A 20,574-nucleotide genomic window follows, 5' to 3' on the forward strand; every position below is an offset into this window, starting at 1 on the left:
CTCCACTCCTTTGCTCCAAAGACTAGTAAGAACCTCAAGGGAACTAGGATGAAAGCGATGTATCCGCCAGAGCACCAACTGCTAGGTTGTTTTCCCAAAAAATGTTTTTAAGAGATACAGATCATATTAATATGTGGCAGAGTTTGCTAATTGTCCTCTCAACATCCTTTGTCTTCCATGCTAATGACAGCTTAAGCTACATCTAAATATAGCTAAAGACAGCATAGTAAATGGAATGTAAGCAGAATGACATATGCAACTTCTGGGTCAGGTGTTTTCTTCACTCTTTTTCCTTCAAAGTGAGCTTGGAATCAGGATGTGCTGGTGAGCTCTTTTCGGGGCACAAAAATGAAGCCAAATCTCTAAGGCTGGAAAACCAACAAGACGGACAGAGTTGATTCTCTATATTATAGAGCCACCACTTTGGTATCTTTATTTTTGAGTCTTTTGTTTCAACAACATAGGCAGTAGCCTAAATAAGGCCATCATTGTGCAGACCTTTCAGATGATTCTCTCCCCGTTTACTGGAACCTGACATAAATCTAAGGGAAGAGCACAGAACATGTTTGAAGAGATGGTAGATATACCACTGCACAGTAAATCCGTATCAGGGGCAAGAAACAGAGCCCTGGGAGGTGAAATAGATCCACTAAGATTTTAACAGGATCTTAGAATAAAGAGAATATTTAAGAATACTTAGGGAAGTGCTAGCTAGAGGGGTGGGGAGGTGGGCAAAATGAGTGACGGGCATTAAGGAGGGCTCTTGTTGGGATGAGCACTGGGTGTTATATGTAAGTGATGAACCACTGGTTCTACTCCTGAAACCAATACTACACTGCGAACTAACTTGAAATTAAATAAACTAAAAAAAAAAAAAAAAAAAAAAAAAAAAAAAGAATATTTAGGAAAGCAGAAAATCTAAGTATTTTCTAAGAATACATAGGAAAGTTACACAAAATATTTGCATAGCTATTCTCAGTTTTCCCTTAAAATTATGATCACTGCATATTTCCCAATAAGTATACTTGTGTTTGTAACATTATCTCCTGCTTTTGTGGTCAGCTTGTGCTCAGCTTAATGTTTCAACTCAGCCCAAGGCCTTATACACAGTTGATACTCAATAAATATTTACAGAGTCAGACGGAGTCCCATATGACTGCAGCTCTTACTAGTAAATGTAGCTTGCAAAATCAACTGACATTAGCCTCAGTCTGTACCATACGATGTACCAGGATATGTTTAAATATGCCTTCAAGAATTTATTGCATTCATCTTAAAGAATTTGGAAGTTACTTAAAATGTATCTTTTACAATACTTACTCTTGAAAGAAGGAGAAAGGGGGGGGGCTCTAATGAAAAGGTATAATCTCATCAACTTACTGGCAAATACAACATGGAGTGATGTTGCTCTGGCCAGGATATTTCATCCCAGGAAATAATTCTTTCTAGCAGCTTCTCTGGGGGTCCTACTCAGAAAAGAGGCTTGACCCAAAAAAAGCTATTGAGTGATAGTGGATAACAGTTTAAAAAAACCCAGTTAACTCTAAAGAATGGAGATGGTCAATCTAAATACAAAAAGTTTCTGATAAGAAAAATAAAACTTACAAAACTGAATAATAAAGATTGATTTCATATATAATCTTCAGCTACAACAGTTTCTCCTTATCTCTTTCTTATCTAACCATAATATTAAATGAAAAGTCATATTATTGTTCATAGTAATAATTCTATTAGTAAGTAATTATAAGTCTATTATAAAAAGAATTTTATGTTTCTACTCCTTTGTTAACAGAAAGTGAATTTTTCTCTTAAAAAGTGAGAGTTATGTTTAACATGGGGGCTTTACTTACGCACTTTATAGAAAGTAGGGCCACCAAAGGCTCTAATGGATCTTGAGAAAGAGAGATGGAGAGAGGGTCAGAGAGAGAGAGAATACTTTGGAACTCACAGTAGTCTCTATAGGAAAGGATCAGGTGAGAGAGAGGCTGCCCCCTAATTTCTTTGGGGGTTACCTAACGTGGGCAGGGAACTCACTCTGCAGAGTTGCAAGTTAAAGCGTCCAGACACAGACACTTCAGGAGTTAAGTAGTGTCACATTAAATGTTACCTGATCCAGTGCCACATAAGTCGACAACAGAGCATTAAGAGCTAAAAGCTGTAAGAAATGTGTCAACATAAAATTTGACACTGTGAGCTCTATAAAAATGGAAAGCAAGTCCACACCGTTTAGAAATTCATTGAAAGGATTATAACACCAGCAAAGAGAATCCCTCAGTTCACTTCACTCTTTCTTTACTTAGAACAGCATAGATACTGACTTGCAAGGGACCTAATCCAACAACAGCAATGAGGACAGCGATGGTTGGCTAAGCATAAAATGTGAGGCAGTGACCCCCACAGGTCATGCCAAGGTCAGTACACATCTGAAGAGAGCCAGCAGCGCAGCTGTGCAAAGGCAACCAGGCAGAGAACAGAGATGAAATTCTTTCAATGTCTATCAGACAGATCAAAGTTTACTCTTCTCGAACCTGCCAAGGGAAAGTAGAAAGTTTGAGTGCCAGGAGGATTGGGGCACCAGCATTGACAGGGCTTGCTCAGAGCCAGCAATTCCTGTTGTCATGGCATCTACCCCTTGGGGGTTATACCTTGGGTTATACCCCTTCAAGCTGCTGTAGGACATGAGGCTACGTACTGATTGCAGCAAGCTTTAATGAAATTTTTTAATGTAAGATGGTTGACTCTTAATCCAAAAAAAGCCCCCCACTCAAAAAAACCTGTTGAAAATCTTTTCTAATGCTGGCTTTTACTGTAATTCAACTCCTGGAATTAGAAATAATTTTAGTATTATGATAAAGGATCCTGGTTTTGTTAGCATAGAAATTACATTTTGTCTCGGTTCCTTAGTTTAATGTATATCAAACTTATAAAAGTCAACAGCTACCACTTGACATTAAAAGTTTTATAAATTCATTTTGAATTCAGTGAATAGTGAGAACTTAGTGAATAACTACTTGGCTTTTGAATAGTTTTAGAAACTAAAGCACTAAAATATGTTAAAAGCAAAGGCAAATAGCAAGATACTATGTATAAATATAAAAGCAACATTATCAGTAACATAGATAGCCTTGTTTTTTCACATAGACAAGATCCAGTTTCTGTGGCCTTAACTATAACTTTCTACAGTAAAGAATATGGTGCATATATTATAATGCATGTGGGAGTAGTTGCCAAAAGAAGTCTGTTCTATTCAACAATTCTCTGGGTGGAAAAAAAAAACCTGACTTGGCATTCAAATCAGACTTTTAATATTCATTACCTATTTATATGTATGTTATAAATTTCTTATAGTGGTCAGGAAGCCAAGTTTCAATGGACCTATAAAAATTGATCAGTGGCTCTCTTTGAGAGGCATGATGGAGAATATCTGATATCCTAGGAGGAATGGAAGGTCCCATGGAATACTGCAGTCTCTTTAGCACAATAGTTGTTTCCTCTCAATATTATTTCTGCAGCATTATTTTTCCTCCGTACCAACCTTATCCCCAAGCATTCAGAAGACAATATGGACTCAGGAATAGAAATTATCTTACAGAATAGTGAGTTTGGGGTATTTTTTTTTTTTTGCTTTAAAATGCAAGTGGTTATAAATATAGATGAAATTTAAGTCAAAATTAGCTGATCATTTTCTACACAGGTTGATCCAAAGAGTATTTTGTTTAGTTAGATTTTGGGGTCTTCATTTCTGCCATCACAGACTTCAAATGAGTATTAGTATAAGGAATAGTTTTCTGAAATATGCAAAGGAACACAATTAAAAGGAGGAGTATATTCCTTTAGAATGGATTAGTTAAGAGGATTTATGGAATACCTCCAGTGGCAATCTTTCTAGGTAAAACAGGAAAACTATTTTTCCAAGATGGTTTAGATTTAATTTTACTAAAGACAGAAAGATAAAGAAACAATCAAAATCTCCTTTATTCATTGACCTAGTATTTGTGTTGATATATTTGAAAATAAAAGAAACTGATTTTGATAAAACCTTTGTTTCTTCATACTGTTAATGAAGCCCTTTTCCTAACGCACTAAATATGGAAATCACACTTGGTTGAGCTTGTAGGATGATCAGTAGCAACGAGGAGATGGTGGGGGAAAGAAAAGAACACAGAGCAGCACTGATGCATTAAATATTTCTTTTTTAGGAAGCTAGCATCTCTTTCAAACGATGTTGATGTCTTCTTCACTCACCCACAAAATCTGCTCATTTAATAGAATTCACCAACCCATCTAGTGGTGTTATCCACCCATGGGTGCTCTGAAACTCACAAATTATATAATGATGTGTTTAAGAGGGAAAGTGAAAATTGGCCTATATCCATAGAACTAACTCCCAAACTCTCTTACCTTCTTTTATGCTTTACCACCAGGTCTCTGCCCCCATTTATTTTGCAAGTCCAGCTCTGTTTCCCTTCTAGTTTGTTGCATCTTTGGCTCTGCTGGTTGTCCAGACTTTGCTTCCTGTTCTCTCCGGCTATGGCAGGATGTAACCACAGACTTGTAATTCAGATCACTTTCCAGTGGCCTCACAAGACTCTCCTGCCCACGCTATATGTGTCTTGTTCTCGACGAAGGCCCAGAATGGAGTGGGCCAAAAGAATAGGCTGGAACCATTATGACTTCAAGTTCTGAAGCTCCGAGATAAACATAAAGAATTTCCTGCTCGATGTTAGCTACAAAGAAAAATATCTCCAGCAGCAAGGATGAAACAGCTTTTCTTTTATGCACCCTCTGCAAAGAAAAGATGCTTGAACAATATTTATACTTTTAGAACCACCAAGTCCAGCTGGTATACAAACTGGGTCCTTTAGTTCCCACCTACATTTTTGTCTTTCTTCCTAATTTTGCATTTCAGTCTGGTAGGAGGCATGGCTTAAAAGGAATCCTTGAAAAAAGGCACGAAAACAAAAGAAAAAGTTAAGAGAAAAAAGTCCAAGTGAGGAGAATAGAGAAAAATAGTTTTGAAATGAGTAAACATTTTGAAATATGGGAAAGGCTAATTACTAAAACTATGTGGATTGGAAAGGAAATCATTGAAAGGAAAAAGTGTAATGTCAATAAAACCAAATTTTTCACTTGTCAAAATAGTACTGAAGATGAAGCATGACAAATATTCCAATATACATTCCCTAATAGAATTACAATATTCTATGGGAATGCCCCACCAATATAAGATGTTCAAAGTCATGTCTGGTTAGACATCAGAAAGCCATGAGAGAGCCACTGGTTAATTTTTGTAAATTCAGCAATCTGCTGAGTATGGCATTTGGGGCCCTTTGCAATCTGAACCCCAAATTGTCTGTACTGTACAGGGTAATATGATGGTTAATTTTATCTGTCATCTTGGCTAGGCTGTAGTCCCCAGATATTTGGTTAACAATTATTTTGGATGTTTCTGTGAAGGTGTTTTTTTGGATGAGATTTAACATTTAAATTGGACTTCGAATAAAGCAGATTACCCTCCATAACATGGGTGGGCATCATCTAATCAGTTGAAGGCCTTACTAGAACAAAGACTGACCTTTTCTGAACAAGAAGGAATTCTGCCAGCAGACTGCATTTGGACTTGAACTGCAACTCTTTCCTGGGTCTCTAGACCACTGGCCTACTCTGCAGATTTTGGATTTACCAAACCTCCATGATCATGGGAGCTAATTCCTTGTTATAAATTCCCCTCTCTCTCTCTCTCCATATAGAGATAAATGTAGATATAGATGGAGTTGCATCCTTTTGGTTCTGTTTCTCTGAAGAAACTTGCCTAATACAGGTAGTGATAAGATCTGAATTCTAGAACTGAAAATAGGGTTCAGAATCTGGCTCTGCCACTTACCGTTTAACACATGATGGGAAAGTTACTTTACCTTTCTAAGCCTGTTTCCTCATCTTTAAAATGGGAATAACAATAACTCCCTTAATTCTGTATTCTTTTGTTTCTGTTCTTCCCTTGCCTGTCATAAGTTTGTTCCTGTCTACTGAGCTAAACCTTACTCTTCTTTCCATACCTGTGATGGTTCTAAAAATATGTTCACAAATTCTTTGATGCTCTTCAAGTTTAATTCCCTTCTCCTTAAGTATGGCCTGGTTTTAGTGAGTTGCTTCTAACTAGTAGAAGAATATGGCAGAAGTGACAGTACATCATTTCCCAGTTTAGGTTATAAGATGACTGCAGCTTCCACCTTGGTATTCTGATTCTCTGTTTCTGTTTGCCTCTGTCTCTCTCATCACTTGTATGAGGGAGCCGACATGAACAGCCCTTTGGAGAGGCCCAGTGGCAAGGAACTGAAGCCTCCTGACTACAGCCACACGATGAACTTGCAAGCAGATTCTCCAGGCCCCTCATGGCATCAGCTCCAGCCAACAACTTCCCTGTAGTCTCATTGGAAACCCTGAATTAGAACTACCCAGCTAAGATACTCCTGGATCTTGAGCCTCCAAGACTGTGTAAGACCCTAAATACTTGTTTTATATGGCTGTTATTTTGTAAATATAAATTTGATACACAGCAAATAATGCCACATTCAAGTTTATAAAAGCACCCCTGATCAACAGAATTTCTCCTCTGTTTACCCATAGCATTCTGCATAAAACTATTATAAAACTTTTCATGTTATATGAATAATGTTCGTTAATGCGATTGTCTCACTTGCATGGCTGAGAGCTGCTTGAGGGTGGCCATCTTTAACTGTATTAAGTGTAAAAAAAAAAAAAAATCACACTCAAGCCTGGCACATAAAGGACTCTTACAATAGTTAGCCTGTTAGTGTCTCCAGTGTCATACGTTGATCTAAATCTTTGCAAATATTTTCCCGTTTAATCCTCATAAAAACCTATGAGACATATTATTACCCTCATTTTACAGATGATGAAACTGAGGTCAAGTTATAGAGAAGCTGATTAACTTGCTCACAGGCACACAGCTAGTAAATGTTGCTGAATTACAGAATGAATGAATACGTTTCTTACAAACAGGACCATGTATGACTCACCTTCCATACAGTGCCTAGCCCAATATGCAACTGGGACTCAGTATTTACTAAATCACCGTCTGGTAATAGAAGTAGCTTAGCTATGTGAGAAAGAAGTTTTGGAAACCCTGATTGTGGATAATTTCAATTGATTCCCCAAATAGTTCTTTTCCTTTACTTATAAGAAGAAGGGTTGCAGTAAACATATGTTGTGATGAGACTAAAACTTTGGAAGACATTTACCTCTCTGTCCATACATAAATGTTTGACAAGAAACAATATGTATTGGTAGTTCGATTATATTAGATATGTTTAAAAAGATTTTTTTCCCTGAAATTACTAAATTTGGTCGTTCAAGATTCAAAACAGTTTGTGAAAGAGTAAAGTGGTGGCATTTGAATGGTATATTTTTGTTCCAACAAGAACAACAAAAGAATATTTCTACTGAAGACTCTTTGACTTACAAATTTAAAATAGGTGACTGCTGTTTGACTTCTGAGGCCCTGCTTAATGAAGCATGCAACCAATGATCCCTTTGGGTGAGGTCTTTCTAAATAAGCACCTGAATATGAAAAACCTAAACTAAAGCCAGCTTGCCTTCAGAGTTGGTCAGTCTGGAAAGCAGCTTGTGGCTTCCTATTTTTGAATTTTTGACTTGTTTTGTCTGAGCCCTTTCTCCCCACTTACTAGTAAATAGGAGGTCTTTATATTATTTGATTTCTCTTGATGTCTATTTGGGAGGTTTATTCCTCTTACATTCTGTCACCATAGTGATTAATGAAAACATATTTTGGAAGCTGTAAAAAGGATCCTTAAGTGTAAGCAGATGCTAAAGATAAGTGGTTATGGTGGAAATAAATCATTTCCTTGGTTCCTGTAGGCCTCAGTATTTCTCCTTCAAGACAGTACCTTCATAAATCTTCTGCTGGGAACATTATCCTAAAAGTTTCATTTAAGACAAAGGAGACCAGAAATTTCTGTCATTAAAGATTTAATAGCCTGTCTTCTATACTCATAAAAATATAAGCAGTGTACTTCTAATTATTTTTCTTTAAAGATTAAGGATGGCAAACCATTTTCTGCTCATCAACTTGATTCCCTTCAGTTGTCTCACTTTACACTATTTTGCATTTCCGAACAGAGCCTTTCTTATGACAGTAACACTGTTTCTCAGGTGTTTCCCTACTCTACCACTCTGCATTTGGAGCAAGGCAGGTTTATTATTTCAAGATTCAATATTCCAGTCATGAACTAAAACAGGTCTAAGAAAATTTAATAACCCCTTTTTAAGCAGAAATCAACTCTCTAGAAATACAAATATAAACTGCTAACTAAAAACTTAAAAAAAAATTATGTGTTCTAAGATTAAAGGCAAGACAAAAATAACCAGAGGGTTAGTATTTTTGTTCAAAGATTTAATGTAGGCCAGAAATATCCACAGGGTGAGGCAGGAAAGGGTAGTAATTGGAAGCACACCAGGCTCCAGAGTTAGACATCCTAGGTCTGAATCCTGGCTATGCCTCTTCACGCCTGCAGATTTACTTTACCTCCTTATCTTCTGTAAAATGGGGACAACAAAAAATACCTACTATCGAGGAGGAGGAGTGCTGTGGGAATAAAAATGAGAGAATGCAACATGAGTGCACTGCCTGCACATAGTAAGTAATCAATGTATTTTAGTTATCATTATTTTCAAGTGCCATATGGAAAGATATTTATTTTTACTATTAGGACAAAAGGGAAACATTTCTAAAAAGACTGAAAAAAATGAAAAACGATGAATTTCTTGCCAATACATAGATATTAATATATTTACTTCATATGCCTTATTTCTTTTCTAAGGGAACTTCAAAGGCTTTCCTTTTTTACAACTATACTCATTGTAAAAGCAATTTCACAATTATTAAGAAAATAGAGATGTTGATTGCAAGGTCTTATGGGTGAACAGGGTAGAAGAAAGTTGATAGTTTTTGTTGGGACAACTGAAACTTGTTCTTACCACCTATTAATTACTTGAAATTCCATTTATAGTACTGTAGATTAAATTGTCACTGGCACTCTGACAGACAGTAAGACAGTTTTAATAAACATAAAGTTCAAAAGGGTTAAGTACATAATGAAGTAGAAGCTCTTAAATGTTCCCAGTTACATTTTAATTGGTTTAACCCCTCTGCCAAATGGCCTGGCAAATTGGTATTCATCAAAAGCCATGAAGCTGTAAGTACTATTGGACCCAGTAATAACCCAAAAAAGGTCACAAATGAAGATGTTAATTGGATTCTTTTTGTTTCTTTCATTTTTTTGACAACTGCATTATTGATATATAATTCACATTTCATTCCATTCAATTAAATGTACAATTCAATAGTTTTAAGTATATTTGGAGTTGTGCAACCATCATCACAATCAATTTTTAGAACATTTTCCTCAAAAGGAAACCCAACATCCTTTGGCTATCGTCTCCCAATTCCATCTTTGCAACCAGTGCTAAGCAACACTAATCCTTTATGCCTCTATAGATTTTCCTATTCTGGACATTTCATATAAATGGAGTCATTACACTAAGTGAAAGAAACCAGGCACAAAAGACAACATGTTTTCAAGGATCATCCACGTTACATCATATACCAGTACCTCCTTTTTTATGGCCAAATATCCCATTGTTTAGATGTACCACATTTAATCTATACATTTATCAGTTGGTGGATACTTGTGATATTTCACTTTTTTGGCTATTATGAATAATACTGTTGTGAATATTCATGGACAGGTGTTTTTTTAATTAAAAATTTTATTTTTATAGTAATCTCTACATCCAACGTGGGGCTTGAACTCACAACCCTGAGATCAAGGGTTGCATGCCCTATTGACTGAGCCTGCCAGGTGCTCCCCATGAACAAATTTTTCCTTGGGCATGTTCTCATTTTTCCTGGCTACATATCTAGAAGTAAAATTTATAATGATTCTTACAGGAGTGAAAATCATGGTCCAACAATGTAATTATGCTGCGCTCCCAAAGATATTATGCAGAAGTGTTACACTCTCAAAAGTATTCTGCAGAAAAATGCTTGCCATGTAGAAGGAAAACCACATAGTAATATGGGAAAAGGCCACATGAAGTGAAAAAAAAGCAGGATACAACCCACTTAAAATCCTTCCTGGGCTTCCCATTCTCTGCTCTGTCCTATGGACCTGTAGTCCTCAGTTCTCTCCCCCTCAATTCTCAAGACAGCTATATATACTACCTTTCAGAGATTTTTAGAACATCTCAGCTTCAGACCCTTTGTACGTGTTGTTTCATCTGCCTGTATCACTTTTTCCCCACTTCTTTGCCTAGTGGTTTCAAGTCTCATCTTAAATGTCACTTCCTCAGAGAAACCTTCTCTGATATCCCTAACTAGGCTAAGGTTAAGTGTTTCCATTGCAGTCTGCAATTTTCCATCTTAATACTTTTGAATCTGGTAATTTTTTAGTAATCAAATATTGAGAGGTTATTAAAGGGACAGGGACACAGGATGAAACAAAATATGCAAGATCCCTGTCATCCTAGATCTTGTATTTTAGGGTGGGAATACATCTACACAACTCAATATACTGGGTAATTTTATTCTTCATTTCATTTTATTTTATTCCAGTGTAGTTAACATACAGTGTTATATCAGTTTCTGGTGTATAATATATTCAACAGTTCTATGTATTACTCAGTGCTCACCCAGTTAAGTGTACTATTAATCCCCTTCACCTATTTCCCCCATCCCCCCCCCCCCCACCTCCCTCTGGTAACTCATTTGTTTGTTCTTATAGCTGAGTCTGTTTTTTGTTTGTCTTTTTTTGTTAGCTGTTTAGTATCTTAAATACCACACGAGGGATATATGTCTTTCTCTGATTAGCTTATTTCACTTAGCATTATACTCCGTAAATCCAACTATGTTGTTGTAAATGGCAAGTTCATTTTTTATGGCTGCATAAGACTCCATTGTGTGTGTGTGTGTGTATATATATATATATATATATACACTACATCTTCTTTACCCACTCACCTATCAACGGACAGGTGGGCTGCTTCCAGTTTGGCTATTGTAAGTAATGCTGCAATAAACACATGGGTGCATATATCCCTTCAAATTAGTGTTTTGTAATCTTTGGGTAAAAATGTACTGAGTAATTTTAGATAGTGATAATCAGATTAATGTTTATCCTGTTTGGATTGTACACTCCATGAAGGCAGGAGCTATTTCTGTCTTGGTTACTTCCAGTTTGCTAGACCTTAGCACTGAGTCTAAGTGCTGAATATGCTCAATATAATTTTTGTCAATGACTGGTAAAATAGGCCTATAAAAAATAGGAGCTACTCCTGTAAATAGTTGACTTTGAGGGCTTTTTTTTCCTTTCTGTAATTTCACATATTCTTTCTATAATTGCAGCAACTAAAAGATGAGCCCAAAATTATCATAGGTGAATAAAAGAACCTCAAATAAAACACATTTATATGTCCCCACACACTCATTAAAGACCTGGTAATAAAACCTACTAAAATACTCAGATGTGTTGGTTAAGTGTATAGAATTCCCTTGGAGCATTACCAAGAAGGTTCCCCACCATCAGGAGTATAATTTACGGTTGTAAAAGACGACTTTAGCACCCAAGAAGGTGCTTATGGATATGAACCTCCGAATTGCCAGATTTCTAAAGCCCTTGAGAATCTACCTCCATCCACTATGCGCCACAGAGAAAAACCGCAATTCTACTTATACGTAATTGTCAGACACTTTTTTGCGAGGTCAACAAAGAATGCAAGATCTTTACACAACAGAGTACCAGCCCCTTCCCAATAAACCCTTCTTACAAGCTCTAAAGACCTATTAGGTTGGATAAAATCAGGTAGCTCTGGGGTCGTCCAGAAGAGCATCCAGACAAAACCCCACCCCCCAAGCGGAGCTCTCAGCCGCTTCTTTCTTCCCCGGGGCGCATGCGCAGCGCACTCTCCGGCCACCGCACGCCTCTGCCAGCGAGTGGAGAGCGCTTACGTCATCGTGAAGCTGATGATGTGCCCTTCCGCTTCTCCAAGGAAAATGAGTCCGTGCACTTTTGACCTCCCTTAGCACACAGAAAACGTCTTCCTTTCTTCCACCCCAGTGCTAAAGACTTCTCCCTCCCGTCTCCAACAGCTCAGCTTTTTTTTGCCGGGCTCCTCTGTACGTTCGTAGGACGAGGAAGGCGGCGGAGAGGAAAAACGACAGGGCACGAGACCAGTTCAGCCTTGTTTACAGGGAGTGAGCAAGTCTAGGAATCGGTCCGCGAGGGCGGAGCCGAGGAACCGGCACTTCTTCCTTCCCTCCCCTCCCTCCCCAGCCTTCCCCGCGAGCGGACGCGGCAGCGCCTCTGTCTCGCTTTTTCTTATTTTCCCCCCCTTCCCCTTTTTTTTCCTTTTTCTCCCCTTCCCCCCTTTTCACCATTTCCCCTCGGAGGCGCTTCCCCCGGGCAGGGGCAGAGCCGGTCTCACCCCCCGCCTCTCCCCGGCCCCCGCCGCCCTATGGCGAGAGGGAACCCCCTCCCCACCCGGGCACTAGCGGCGGCGGTTGGAGGAGTGGGACCGGCGGTGGCCGCGGCAGCCTCAGGTCCGGGGAAGTCATGGAACTAATTCGCTGACCCACCGGCCACAGCCGTGCGTCCCGCTCGATCGCCAGCGCCCGCGCTCCCCCGGCCCGGTTCCCCCTCTTCTCCCTCCTCAGTCGGTCCGGTCCTCGTCCCGCGCGCCCCGCCGACGCGCGCTGAGGAAAATGGGGTGGTAACGGGCCCCCGGATGACCCCGCGTCACCACTGTGAGGCCTACAGCTCCGCCGGGGAGGAGGAGGAGGAGGAGGAAGAGGAGGAGAAGGTGGGGGGGGGGGGGGGGGGGGGACTGGCGTCTCCGCGCCCCGCGCTCGCGCCCCCCCCCCATTGCCCCTCCACCCCGTGCCACCTGAAGGGAAGCTCCGGGAGCCGCGCTCCGCGGCTGAGGCCCGGCCCCCGCCTCCCCCTCCAAAGGAAACCTTCGCGACCACCCCCCACTCCGCCCTCTCCACGCCAGAACGGTTCAGCACCTGCCCAGTTTGTAAACGGCTCTGCTGTGTTCCCTTTCGGGCTAGTTTTTTGTCAGCGAGTAACTTTTTTGTAGCAGCAGCAAATTGTCTACTTTGGTGCACTGGGCACCTCGAGCCTGTGTAACACACAAAGAAGGAGACACACCCCCACCCTTAGACTTCAACGCTACTGCGGGAGCCAAAGGAAGATAATTGACATTGCAAAGCGGAATGAATGCCAAACGATCCGTTGAACGGCCAGTACTGCGGGCACTCGCGGGAGGGGAATGTTACCCCGGGTGTGAGTGGGTGGGGGAAATTGGAAAGGAGGTGAGATAGAAAGGCGGGGTTGAAGTACCCGAAATTTTTGAAAAGAGGACAGAACGGCCCCCTCTTGAGCTCGAGGTTCCATTGCAGGTCATTTGGGCAAGGGTTGAGAGTTGGGTAGCAAAGTAGTGGAAGGTGTTCCTGGGGAGGTAGAATGGAGTCACTGAAGGCCTCTGAATGTCAAGCTCAAGTCTTCAGCTTTTTTATTCTCTCAGTGGAGAGCGCCTCCGTTTGAGGAGCAGGGTATGATGTTAATAAATAACACTTGTTGAACCTTTTTATCTGACGGCATTGTTCAAAGCAGTTTGCAACTCACTGAAGCCTCAAAAGGACTCGTGGTGAGGCAGGTAGTTCGGGAGCCTTAGTTTATCCAAGAGGAAAACTGAGGGTCCACACGATGAAGTAATTTACCCTGTAGGTGACAGCTAGAGCCGGGTGGCCAGAATTCAGACCCGAACAGCCTATGTTGTAGAGTCTCTAATTTACCGAAAAATGCATTTGTTGAAAACATTAACGATAGGATTATCTGCGTCTGCTTTTTCCACGTGATTTGTGGTAGATGAGATAGAAGGTAGTGGACAAATAGATGAAGAATGAACAGGGTTTAGATTTGCAGATTTGGAACCAGAAGGATGGGAGATTCTGAACTTCTGGACTGGGATAAATTTCTTACTGATGTAGAGCAGACTAGTTAGAATCAGCATGTGTGGGGAAGGCACGGTAGCGATGATTTGCAGCGACCGATAACTGGGTTTAAGCGACAGTGTGACTCCTAGTAGGTTAGAATGGAGCTCTACGATGTTTTTTGGTGAAGATTGGAAGCTGAGAGCGTGTACACGTTTTATTCCGATTGTAAACTAAAAACGAAAGGTACCTTTCTGTACGTTTCTTCATCTTTAAAAATGGGTGTAATAATAATACCAACTTTGTTAGGTTGTATAAGGATTAAATGAGTTCATATGGTGTAATACTTTGAACAATACCTGGCTAAGTCGTAAGCACTGATTGCTTTTACTTATTCAGAATTTAAGCATAAGCTATTTGTTAGGCATAGTGCTAAACTCTGGAGTGTTTGCTATCAAAGAACTCAGGGTTAGTAGGAGAGACAGGTCTATCACAGAGCAGATAAATTCAAAAGTAGGATTATGTCCAAGTACAGATGTGAGAAGGCAGGGTACTATTTACAGACCTGTGCAAATGACAGCTCCGTAGAAAGGGAAGTGCCAGCTAGAGAAGGACATTTCAGGTTGAAAGACCAGTGTGTGGAAAGGCATGGAGCTAGGGAAGCAAACAGCAGGCTGTTTTGGAATTACGAGTACCTGCAGTTCATTATTAGGTTAGGAACATAAAGTCAAGATGGTCACATTAAAATCCCTCTTTTTAGAATAGGAACTTAGTTCCAGAAGTCAGCATCAGTACAGAATTATTTTAATGGAGTTGGTGTTATGGTGATAATAAATATAAGAATTCTGTATTAATAAAGTTTCTGTTGTTTATCCAGCTCTGTGCAGCACGTTTTCTTAGAAGAGCAGGAGGTTCTGTATGTAGATTTGTAATATAGTTTATACTGTACAGTAGGCATTTTATAAACTATTCACTCATACATTAAGTTATTTGATAAACATGGAGAAAGAAGCAGCAGTGGTAATTGAAAGAATGGCAGGAGAAATGTGAAACTACTGTAAAGTTAGAAGTGTATGGAATATGCCAACCAAAACAGTCTTTTTGTTTCTTAGTTCCTAGAGACTTCTAGCTGTCTGAGCATTCAAAGTTTTGGATGTAACTAATGGCATAAAATAATAAGATATATATAACCATAAAGTTCTAGTATTTCAAACAGTAAAATTATATTTTAAGTGTTTGTATTTCATTCTTTTTTAAAAAAAATTTTTTAATGTTTATTTTTGAGAAGGAGAGAGCGTAAGTGAGGGGCAGGGAGAGAGGGAGACACAGAATCCGAAGCAGGCTCCATCCAGGCTCTGAGCTGTCAGCACCGACGGGACATGGGGCTTGAACCCATGAGCAGTGAGATCATGACCTGAGCCGAAGTTGGACGCTCAACGACCTAAGCCATCCAGGCGCCCCTGTATTTTATTCTTCAGCAGGTTTCATTATTCATCTAACTCAATCTATTTTACACATCAGAAAACAAACTTGTGCATTATCAGAGAAACAAAACTCAAGTTAATGTTTTCTTCACTGTACCATTATTTGTCTTACTAGAATCTTAAAAAAGGAATCTAAAAGGTGTCCTGGTAATATAAATACTTCCATAACTTGTCTTCTGTTGGGGGGGGAGGGGGGAGGGAGGTTTTCCAACATTCTTAACTTGAGAGTAATTTCAAAAAGAAACCCTATTCCTAGATTCATCTATCATTAATATATCACCCCACTTGTTTTATCATTTATCCTCTCTTTCTTTGTCGCATATATATGTTGCATGCATTATGGCCCTTTTCTCCTAAGTATTTTACTGTGTATTTCCCAAAAAATAGGAATATTCTCTTATAGAATTGCAGTAAAGTTATCATTAGTAAGTTTAACATTGATAACATTTTTAAAAAATCTTTTTAAAATGTTTACTTTTTGAGAGGAGAGAGCATGAGGAGCAGAGAGACAGAATCCAAATAGGGTCCAGGCTCTGAGCTGTCAGCACAGAGCCTGGCATGGGGCTAAACTCCCAACCGTGAGATCATGACCTGAGCTCAACCCGACTGAGCCACCCAGGTGACCTTAACATTGATAACATCTACTTTAATTTGTCTGTTCCCATTATGTCAGTTGACCCACTAATGACTTTTAGCAGTTTATCTTCCCAGTACAGGATTGAGTCTACGGTCAGATATTGAACTTCCATTTTTCTGTAGCTTCTGATCTGGAATATTTCTGCAAGTGTCCTCCATGCTTTTTTCTTTCACTTGGATTATTTATGTCTTATTTTTGAAAGATAAAGGAAGTTTTAACTCTTTATTTTTTGTTACATTCCTCTAGTGTGGGCAAAGAATGGTTCCTTTATTTACTCATTTTCATATGGTGTATTACATAAATTGATTTCCTGAATGTTAAAGCAACTTTGCATTCCTGGGCTAAATCCCACTTGATTACGGTGTATAGTCTTTTTTTTTTTTTTTGCTAGTATTTTGTTAAGGAATTCCCCATCTGCATTTAGAAGAGATGTTCATGGGGCACCTGGATGGCTCAGTCGCTTAGACGTCTGACTTCGACTCAGGTCATGATCTCATGGTTCATGGGTTCGAGCCCTGCGTTGGGCTCTGTGCTGATAGCTCAGAGCCTGGAGCCTGCTTCGAATTCTGTGTCTCCCTCTCTCTGTGCCCCTCCCCTGCTTGCTCTCTGCCTGTCTCTCTCTCTCAAAAATAAATAAAAATTAAAAATTAAAAAAAGAATAGATGTTCATCAATAGTTTTCTAGTGCTGTTGTCTTTGCTTCACTGGCCTCATAAAGTAAGTTGAGAAATGCTCTTTACTTTTTGGAGGAGTTTGTGAAGAATTTTTAAAATTTTTCTGCAGATGTTTGGTAGAATTCACTAGTGAAGCCACTTGGGCATAGGCTTTTCTTTGACAATTGTTTGTTTACTGAATCAGTTTCTTGTATGGCTGTTCAGCTTTTTCTGTTTCTTTTGAAGTCCGTTTTGATAATCTGTGGTTCTAGGTGCTTGTCCATTTCATGCAAATTGTCCAATTTATTTGCAAACAATTCATAAAATTTCTTTATAATACCTTTTATTTCTACAGCATAGGTGGTAATGTCTTCTCTTTATTCCTGATTTTAGTACTTTAACCTTTCTGTTTTTTCTTGGTTGGTGTAGCTAAAGGTTTGCCAATTTTGTTGATCTTTTCAAAGAACCAACTTTTGGTTTCATTGATTTTTCTCAATTTCTCTATTCCTTCATTAATTTCTGCTCATATTTTTTCTGATTTGCTTTTGGTATAGTTTGCTCCACTTGCACCCTATAAGTTTTGGCATATTAGGTTTTCTTTTTCATTCATCTTGAAGTATTTTCTAATTTCCCTCATGATTTCTTCTTTGACCCAGATTTCTTTGTTTTAAAAACAATTGTTAAATTGTTTTTAAACAATTGGAAAATAGTTTCTCAAAAATACCCAAAAAACAGAAACTACCCTATGACCCAGCAATTGCACTGCCAGGTATTTATCCAAAGGACACAAAAATGCTGATTTGAAGGGGCACATGCACCCCAATGTTTATAGCAGTACTATCAACAAAGTATGGAAAGAGCCCAATTGTTTGAAATTGTTAAATTTCAAATCTAAATATTTGAAAGTCTTACTTAGAATCTTAACTGTAGAAGATTGAAGAACAGGAATCTCTTGAATCTGATGTTACTCTTCTTTACATGATGTGATGCTGTGCGTGCATCTCTGTCCCCTATTCATCCGATTTAAAGGTAATTTTCAAAGCAAACATTTTGAGGGAAGAGTAATCACAGGGGCAACTAGCCATTGGAGAATGTTGAGAAAGTTGGGGGATCCTGGTGAGCCACCCTGTTGGGTATAGCTAATGGAATGAAACAGGTAACTTTCGACAAGAGTTAATTATGTACTAAAATGGTTGGGGCGCCTGGGTGGCGCAGTCGGTTAAGCGTCCGACTTCAGCCAGGTCACGATCTCGCGGTCCGGGAGTTCGAGCCCCGCGTCAGGCTCTGGGCTGATGGCTCGGAGCCTGGAGCCTGTTTCCGATTCTGTGTCTCCCTCTCTCTCTGCCCCTCCCCCGTTCATGCTCTGTCTCTCTCTGTCCCAAAAATAAATAAATGTTGAAAAAAAAAATTTTAAAAAAATAAAAAAAAAAATAAAAAAAATAAAATGGTAAAGAAGAAGCCTTAGAACCAATGAAGTTTAATCTCCAACTAATATAGGTGTTTTTTCTAAATATCTCTTAACAGATGGTCATCTAGCTTATACTCCATTTCCAAGGTTAATATTTATATCTGCTTCAGGTGAAATTATAGTGACTTTGTTCATCTAATTTTAGAGAATCTGGGAAAACTACCAAGGCAACAAAATTGGAATCTCAGAACACCTCAGCATAATGTAACAATAGTTAGAATCTAATAAGGTGACTCTCCTTCAAGATGATTTTTTTAAAAATAAAGAGTATATTTATGGTCCTGAACAAGGTCCCGTCTACCTTCAAAAAAAGGGCACCAAAACTGCACGCACAATGGAGTGGGGCAGGTGAAGAGAATTTGCCTGAGTGTACCTTAGTCTTAAGAGTTTTAGTTGACCATAAATTCTATCTGAATTGATAGTGTGATGCAGACTCCAAAAAAATAGCTAATGATCTTAGACTGTATCAATACTGAAACTGGTGCTAATTTAGAAGAACAAAAATCATGTCATGTGAGGAAACCTTGAACAGTTTTACAGCTATGAAAAAGATGAGTTGGTGGGCATGGTAGCCGCTTTCAAACATTTGAAAGATTGGCTTGTGAAAGATTAAATTTGGGTTTGTTTTGCTTCTTGGTTGTTTTTGTTTTTTGCCCCAAGGATTAAAACCAGCCTTTGATTGAGTCCCAGTTTTATCAGGGTTCTATGAGTGATAAAAAGATAATATTGGTAGGTATCATTTCATTATCCTATTGCTTATTATTTCATAGGAGGTATAGTGGGAAGGGATAGAACCTGGTACTGGCACAAAAACAGACACATGGATCAATGGAACAGAATACAGAACCCAGAAATGGAACCACAAATGTGTGGCCAACTAATCTTTGACAACGCAGGAAAGAATATCCAATGGAAAAAAAAGACAGCAAGTGTTGTTGGGAAAACTGGACAGTAACATGCAGAAGAATGACCACTTTCTTACACTGTACATGAAGTAAAGTCAAAATGTATGAAAGGCCTAAATGTATGAAACCATCAAAATTCTAGAGGAGGACACAGGTAATAACCTCTTTGACTTCGCCGTGACAACTTCTTACTAGACATGTCTCAGAGGCAAGGAAAACAAAAGCAAAAATGAACCATTGGGACCTCATCAAGATAAAAAGCTGCACAGTGAAAAAAACAACAAAACTAAGAGGCAGCCTACAGAATGGGAGATGATATTTGCAAATGACTATTGGATAAAGGGTTAGTATCCAAAATCTAGGAATAATTTACCAAACTCAACACCCAAAAAACAAATAATCTAGTGAAGAAATGGGCAGAAGACATGAACAGACACTTTTTCAAAGAAGACATCCAGATGACTAACGGACACATGAAAAGATGCTCAACCTCACTCGTCATCAGGGAAATACAAATCAAAACCACAATGAGATACCACCTCACACATTTCAAAATGGCTAAAATGAACAACTCTGGAAATAACATGTTGACAAGGATGCAGAGAAAGGGGAACACTTTTGCACTGTTGGTGGGAATGCATACTGGTGCAGACACTCTGGAAAATAGTTTCTCAAAAATACCCAAAAAACAGAAACTACCCTATGACCCAGCAATTGCACTGCCAGGTATTTATCCAAAGGATACAAAAATGCTGATTTGAAGGGGCACATGCACCCCAATGTTTATAGCAGTACTATCAACAAAGTATGGAAAGAGCCCAAATGTCCATCAACTGATGAATGGATAAAGAAGATGTGGTATACATACATACATATATATATATATATATATATATACATATATATACATATACACAACAGAATATTACTCGGCAGTTAAAAAAAATGGAATCTTGCCATTTGCAACAGTGTGGATGGAACTGGAGTGTATTATGCTAAGCAAAATAAGAGAAAGACAAATAAGATTTCACTCCTATGTGGAATTTAAGAAATGAAACATTAAAATAGGGGAAGGGAAGGAAAAGTAAGAAAAACAGGGAGGCAAACCACAAGAGACTCCTAATTACAGAGAATAAACTGAGGGTTGCTGGAGGGGAGTTGATTGGGGGGATGGGCTAAATGGGTGATGGACATTAACGAGGGCACTTTTAGGGATGAGCACTGGGTGTTATATGTAAGTGATGAGTCACTTAATTTTCTTAAAACCATTACTATGCTGTAAACTAACTTGAATTTAAATTAGAGAAAAGAAAGAGTACCTGGAGTTGAGGATAAGGGTGGCATGGAAATTGAATAAGTTTATTTGTTTTAAAAATTTTTTAATTTTATTTAAAAC

General features: G+C 38.9%; 2 protein-coding genes across 4 annotated transcripts in view; one reads left to right on the forward strand and one right to left on the reverse strand.

Moving 5' to 3' along the window:
- Positions 1 to 4,594, reverse strand: part of CCNG2 (cyclin G2) — a 63,741-nt gene extending 59,147 nt beyond the window's left edge. Inside the window, exon 1 of the mRNA XM_030313639.1 lies at positions 4,402 to 4,594. The gene's annotated coding sequence lies outside the window, so the exon portion shown is untranslated. The remainder of the gene's footprint in view (positions 1 to 4,401) is intronic.
- Positions 4,595 to 12,349: 7,755 nt separating this feature from the next.
- The window catches only part of CCNI (cyclin I), a 35,194-nt gene continuing 26,969 nt past the window's right edge, over positions 12,350 to 20,574 (forward strand). For all 3 annotated transcript variants that reach the window (XM_030313633.1, XM_030313634.1, XM_030313635.1), the window contains exon 1: positions 12,350 to 12,897. Coding sequence is in view for 1 of the 3 variants with exons in the window: in XM_030313635.1 (XP_030169495.1) it covers positions 12,823 to 12,897 (75 nt within the window). In the remaining 2 variants the exon portion in view is untranslated. The remainder of the gene's footprint in view (positions 12,898 to 20,574) is intronic.

The sequence above is a fragment of the Lynx canadensis genome, chromosome B1 (assembly GCF_007474595.2).
Source record: "Lynx canadensis isolate LIC74 chromosome B1, mLynCan4.pri.v2, whole genome shotgun sequence".
Lineage (NCBI taxonomy): Eukaryota > Metazoa > Chordata > Mammalia > Carnivora > Felidae > Lynx > Lynx canadensis.